At 39.8% G+C, this 6679-nt stretch overlaps 2 protein-coding genes across 2 annotated transcripts in view; both read left to right on the top strand.

The window, feature by feature from the left end:
- Nucleotides 1-6679, top strand: part of LOC126408878 (sialate O-acetylesterase-like) — a 61520-nt gene that overhangs the window by 54767 nt on the left and 74 nt on the right. The window lies entirely within an intron of this gene.
- LOC126401122 (sialate O-acetylesterase-like) overlaps nt 1-6679 on the top strand; it is a 7400-nt gene extending 721 nt beyond the window's left edge. The window contains exons 3-10 of the mRNA XM_050062227.1: nt 2208-2362; nt 2662-2800; nt 3120-3279; nt 3469-3551; nt 4124-4257; nt 4510-4664; nt 5579-5765; nt 6147-6679. Coding sequence (XP_049918184.1) covers nt 2208-2362; nt 2662-2800; nt 3120-3279; nt 3469-3551; nt 4124-4257; nt 4510-4664; nt 5579-5765; nt 6147-6386 — 1253 coding nt within the window. The 3' untranslated portion in view covers nt 6387-6679. The remainder of the gene's footprint in view (nt 1-2207; nt 2363-2661; nt 2801-3119; nt 3280-3468; nt 3552-4123; nt 4258-4509; nt 4665-5578; nt 5766-6146) is intronic.

Here is a 6679-nt window from a genome sequence, read left to right as displayed (position 1 = left end):
TTAAGAAACATTTTCCTTTTTGCTCAAATATAACTTCAGGTACAGTATTAAAATAAGTAAGTAAAAAAGGCATACATAAATAGAAACATGGATAAATAAAATAATAATTCTTGGTGTATAGCATTTGTGGGTAATTTCTTGAACAGACAAAAAAGTAAAAATATCTCCTGTGGAATATTCACACAGGTCTTCAGGACGCGCCCGCCAGTAAGTGCGCGGACACGCGCATCTTCGGCACGCGGACACGCACCTTGTCAGTTTCAAGCGGCAGAGTGCAGCAGTGAGAGCTCCGCAGTTCAGTTTAACACGGACAATTAACAACTTTCTTCTTCTCTCTTTTTTTGTGTGTGCGTGAATGATTAAGGTGAGAAGCCGCCCATGTTTCACTTCCTCACATCGCCCAAGCTGTGAGTTGCACATATGCGTGTGTGTTCACTAATGATGTTACACGATGTCAATTATGCGACTAACCGGCCGGTCGCAGGTCATGGCCAATCATGTGAAAACCAGCCCGATTCCGATCCCTGCCCATAAATCGCAGTCTTATCGGCAGTGCTCGGAATCGGGCCAATCGGTCAAATTCCCTGTGCACCGCATGATTGACATCGTGTAACATCAGCAGCGCACGCACATGTGCAACTGGCAATGTGAGGAAGTGAAACATGGGCAGTTGCTCACCTTAATCATTCACACTCACACATCAAAAGAGAGAAGAAGAAAGTTGTTAAATGTCCGTGTTAAACTGAACTGCGGAGCTCTCACTGCTGCACTGTGCCGCTCCAAACTGACAACGCGCGTGCCCACATGCCGAAGATGCGCGTGTCCGCGCGCTTACTGGCGGGCGCGTCCTGAAGACCTGTGTGAATATTCCACAGGAGATATTTTTACTTTTTTGTCTATTCAAGAAATTACCCACAAATGCTATACACCAAGAATTATTATTTTATTCATCCATGTTTCTATTTATGTATGCCTTTTTTACTTATTTATTTTAATACTGTACCTGAAGTTATATTTGAGCAAAAAGGAAAATGTTTCTTAACAGTTTAAGAAATATGTCACTGTTTTTGTTTGTTTGAGATGATTATTGAAAGCTGGTTGTATCTTGGTTAAATGTTCTAATAAAGCAAAGATGGTAGAATTTTCTGAATGCTAGACAGAGGTGCTTCACTGCCTCCTTCCTTATCTCCTTCAGCATAGGGTTCATTAGAAAGAGCCTTTACAAGACTGAAGGAGCTAATAACGTCCCACAATTTAACATTAAAGCACAATCAAGTCGACATGAATGGTGTTCACTGAGTTGTGTGGTGGTCTTTAAGTTATTATATGCATAGTCTTATAGTCAGATCTACGCCTTGAATGTATGTTTTATGTATTTGTGTTGCTTCTTATAAACGTACTCTGTTCAACACAGTAGATTTTATATGCTTATTCTGTTATTATATTGCTTTTTAATGTATTTTTATATTTAGTATTTACTCTGTTTGGAGCCTCTCAGTTCTTGTGTAACTGAAGTGAGAATACACAAATGTACAAGATCAGTATAAAGGTATTAATCATAACACAGAAGTCTGTCTTTCAAGAATAAGGGACGTTTTCAGCCAGATGATGTTTTTAATTTAACATTTTTGAAACTAAATGATAAGTACAGTAGTAGATTTGTAGGCCAAAGTTATATTCATCTTGCATAAGTTTAACAATTACTTTCATGCAGTCATGCTAACANTTCAAGAATAAGGGACGTTTTCAGCCAGATGATGTTTTTAATTTAACATTTTTGAAACTAAATGATAAGTACAGTAGTAGATTTGTAGGCCAAAGTTATATTCATCTTGCATAAGTTTAACAATTACTTTCATGCAGTCATGCTAACAAGGATTCATGTCAATAAATTTGAGTGGACAGGAGGGTGAGCGTGAGGCACCACTGTCAACATGACAACCATTTTGTTTCACTTCTGTGCATGGCAGCCTATATTCCTTTTTTCATTTTAATTACAACCTTGATGAAGAAGTAATGCATTTCATCAGGTTCTCCATGATTTTATAGATTCTTTTATCACTGCAGTTGTCTTTTTCAAAGTCCTTTTGAATTCTCCTCCACATCTTTCCTTCACTCCACAATGGTTTTAATCAAGGTAAAGAAAAAGTGGTTTGGAAAGGAGACTGTTTTTGACTGCAGCCCATGTATCTATGGCTGTTTTTTAGGAATCTGGCGAGTCACCCTCGACCCTGTTGAAGCTGGTGGTCCCTACAATGTGACAGCAGTCACCAAGGACAGCAGTGCCACTCTGACAGATGTGCTGTTTGGAGATATTTGGCTGTGTGGGGGGCAGAGCAACATGTGGTTTAACATGTCTATGGTAGGTGGAGTCAGGTGAACATCTGTCTTCTGATGAGCTCATTCACTGTAACAAAAACGTGCAATAGAAGTCTGTCTGTAGGGTCAAATCTCGAAAGAAAACACTTTCACTTATATTACATACACAGCATAGGAGTAAGTATTAAAGTGGTGCAACAGATTTGGTTTCAGATAGCTGTAATTGTCAAAGATTTCACATAGGTGGCATAAAGGACTTTCAATGTAATATGTATGTATGTGTGTAAGTATGTATTCGTATTTTGTTGTTAAATGATCTCTTCATTATTCATTCTCCAATAGGTTTTCAATGCATCAGAGGAGCTGAAACTCTCAGAGAAGTATCCTGATGTGAGGTTTTTTATGGCGGCTTTGAACCAGAGTAAAACTGAGCTGCTTGATTTGACTGACGTGGAAATTCCCTGGTCTGTGGCCCCAACAAGTACGTCAAAAATGTATTTATTAACTCATAGGGTTGTTGAGACGTGTTTGCAGCTAAAGATGTAGGTTAGAGATATTGAACTTGAACTGAGCCACTTCTATTTGCTGTGTAATGTAAACATGCATCCATTCCACAAGGTCCTAAATCCAAGCTAGTTTCTTGTTCAGGTGACAGCACAGGACTCCTTAGTTCTGTATATTGTAATCAAATTTGATATATTAAACAACACATATGAACCATGTTGCTGTTTGTTTGTGGGCATACAACCACCCACTTGCATTGTGCTGATGGACTGATTAACAGGCAGGTGTATTTTCAGATCTGGAAGGTTTCTCTGCAGTCTGCTGGCTCTATGGACGTTACTTGTACGACATGCTTAAGTACCCCATAGGACTGGTGGAGTCGTGCTGGGAAGGCACACCTGTCGAAGTCTGGTCATCTGCAAGAGCACTGCTGCGGTGTGGACAAGACTTTGCCGGGTACAGTTATTAAAAAAAATAATTAAAAAAAACATAATTCAGCTAACCTACCACCTGATGTGTATGGTAACTGAATTAGGAAGGATATCAAATTTTACCATGTGACACATTGTTCTTGTGTAAGAACCAATAAAGTGAGCTTGCACTAACAACACTGTTGTTGCTTTTTCCCACATTGAAATCTCTCAGTCCTAAAAATGATTCTGTCTTGTGGAATTCAATGATCCACCCGCTGCTCAACATGACCATCAAAGGAGCCATCTGGTACCAAGGTAAGACTACCTGCACAGGTATCAGACGGTCGGTATAGCCATGTGTAGTGGGGCTTTCATTCTCTGCCCAAATTAGACTGGCCCCAATGCTTGGTTTGGGCCGGGCAGTAATTTCTCAACATTCCGCCAGGCAGAGATCAGGTCGGGTTTATGCCTATTTCTTTAGGAACTGACGATTTGTTAGGTTTAACTGCGCTTGGCTTTCTGTTGCTCCACCTCCTCTGAGTAGCCTACGCTCTGCTGCTCCCGAGAGTTTGGTGCTCTCAATAACTGAACAGTATATTCCAACAGCGCTCAGAATTTACGATCAATCCAGTTTGTGCCAGAGTGTGTTTTGGCACAAGTGACTATTTACTAATGCACCCCCTCACACAAATGTCTGTAACCACACTGAAAAGACGTTAGTTGACTTTAGCTTTTTTTAACATTGGAAAATTAGGGGTTTTAATCTGGCTCAGGCCCAATCCTGCTGTTGCGGTTTGGGCTTCAGCCAGACTTGGACAGAAACTGTGGGTTCATGTAGGGTCGAGCCTGATTATGTCACGCATCTGTAATATTTGTCTTGATTTCAGGTGAGGCAAATACGTACTATCATAAAGACAAGTACGCCTGCACCTTCCCTGCTATGATCGATGACTGGAGGAAGTCGTTTCACAATGGCTCAGGGGGAAAAACGGCGATAGACTTCCCTTTTGGATTTGTCCAGGTATGTTAGTATTAGTGTTTTAGTTTAATTTGCATAATAGAAACAACACATTTGAAACTGAGAGTCAAGTTTTTGAAAACTACTTCACAGAATTAGTAAATTTCTGACGTTGGTGCCCCCTTGTGGTTGTGTTAAAGAGGAGACAATGCGTGCTGCTATTTGAAACTAAGTAGGTAAAATAAACCATTAATGCTTTTGCAAACATCTTTTGCAGTATTGTCAAACTGTTCCACTTTTTATCTGTATTTGCAGCTGTCCACAGACAATAACAACTCTGTCAGTGTATTCACTCCGATTGTCCGCTGGCACCAAACGGCAGACTTCGGCTATGTCCCGAATGATCGGATGCCGAATACCTTCATGGCCGTGGCTTTGGATTTACCAGATCCAGATTCACCCCTTCGCCCGTAAGGATTGTGTTTACGTGTTCTTATAGCATATGAAATCTGTGCACCACCGAGGAGCATTACACTTTGCTCATGGAGGTATTTCTTAACTTGTACCACTAGATGTCCTAACAACTCATTTTTTTGACATTTAAACAGATTATATTTAGACTGTTGGAGGAGTCCAGAAGTAAGGAAATCCTCAGAAAATCATGACATTTAATTTAAAATTAAGTATTGTTGGAAAAAATATTGAGTATAAGAGACATTTGAAATCGTTAATCACATTTTCCATTAACTAAATTATATTTTAAAATGCTGCTGAAATGTGTGGCACTGTGCACTGTGCACTATGCAGGTTGCACATTATCCTACAAAACATGACAACAAATAACATTATTGAAAACAGTATTCTCCAGGAAAATAAATCTTTAGGAATTCTACCTTTTTAGAATTCCAGGTAAAACCAACTCTAAATTTGGGAGATACTGTGTGGTGCTATTGTTTAACTTATTAGACTATATTTATTTTAATGATTTTTATTAGAGCAAATGGCATAAATCACACCTATTCAAACATTTCTGCTCCGGCTTCCAGTTAGTCTTTGGATAGATTTAAGATCCTTGCAAACATCTATAAAACTTTTCATGGACTTGTCCCTGATATGCTGCCAAGACCCAGCAAGTCCCTGGCATTATTCTCACATCAACAGACTTTTGTAATGTACTGAAGACTGGAAAACCAACAGGGAGACAGCTTTCACCTGTGTTTGTCTTCATGTAAAGTATACATATGATGATGTGACCTGCTTTTGTATGTCGTGTGATGAGTATGAGTACTGTATTGACTTTCAACCTCCCTATGCGGTCTTCCCAACTGGCTCACCCACTATGTTTGTTAAAATGATTAGTGTTTTTTTTTTGTGGTTTGTTCAGGATCCATCCTAGAGACAAGCAGGATGTAGCCTACAGACTGACACTGGGAGCAAGGGCAGTGGCTTATAATGAGAAGGGCGTGGCCTTCCAAGGACCTTTCCCCAAACAAATTCTGTATAAAGGAACGCATGTCATCGTTAACTACGACCAGGAAATCTCTGTCAACAAGTCTGATCACATCTTTGAGGTAAGACCAGTCAGTGTGAGTTAAGGCTAGATTTTGGATACCGTAATATTGTAAGTGTTGCCCTTTCCTGGTTTTAGAGACTGTGTTACAGTAAAGTGATTTCATTTAATGAACTTATCAGGCTGATCTAGCTGTTCTATTATTTGCCTTTGCCCACTTAGTCACAGTCTCCACATTAGCGATGTGGATGTAGCAGTTTTCTTGGGATCATCTGGCTCTGGTGTGAGTCAAGTCCCACATTCACCTGCTGGCTATAACAATGCCAACACCAACTCAATTTTAATGAGTATCAAATATACTTGATGTTTGCTCTGATCATTTTTTTAACAAGCTTAATTCTTGCTAAATAAATAAGAACATTTTCTTTTTCCTTCTATCAAGATCTGTTGCACAAAGACTCAAGTTTCATGTGGGTCTAAGCCTCACTGGGTTCCGGCTCCCATCGTGTGGAGTAATAAGACCTCTGTCAAGTTGTCTACGCGTTGTAAGCCTTCTCAAGAAGTGGGTGCCCTCCGTTACGCATGGAGCGCCAGCCCCTGCCTCTTCAAAGCCTGTCCAATCTACAGCGCCGATAAGAGTTTGCCTGCGCCTCCTTTTATTTTCAACCACTGTTCACCCTAAGGAAAGGAGAGAAGGAAACTGTAAGATGACAAAGTGATGTAGTGATAAAGTGCCTTTTTGTTTCTTTAGGTCAAAACTTTGCCATACAATCTTAAAGGGAATGTTTTTTTGTTTTTTTTTAGACTTGACTGTCAAGTTTTTTTTCTCTTTACAATCAGTATGGGTGAGTTCTAGGTAGAGTGGGGCAGTGCCAGATCCTATGAATCGTCAAGCAGTAAGCAACACTTACAATTCATGGCATCTGGATACCAAACTTATCTCAACATTTATTTTACCTTCTTTTTTACCACAGT

This window comes from Epinephelus moara, chromosome 2 (assembly GCF_006386435.1).
Source record: "Epinephelus moara isolate mb chromosome 2, YSFRI_EMoa_1.0, whole genome shotgun sequence".
Taxonomy (NCBI): domain Eukaryota; kingdom Metazoa; phylum Chordata; class Actinopteri; order Perciformes; family Serranidae; genus Epinephelus; species Epinephelus moara.
This window is presented reverse-complemented; position numbering and strand designations above follow the sequence as displayed.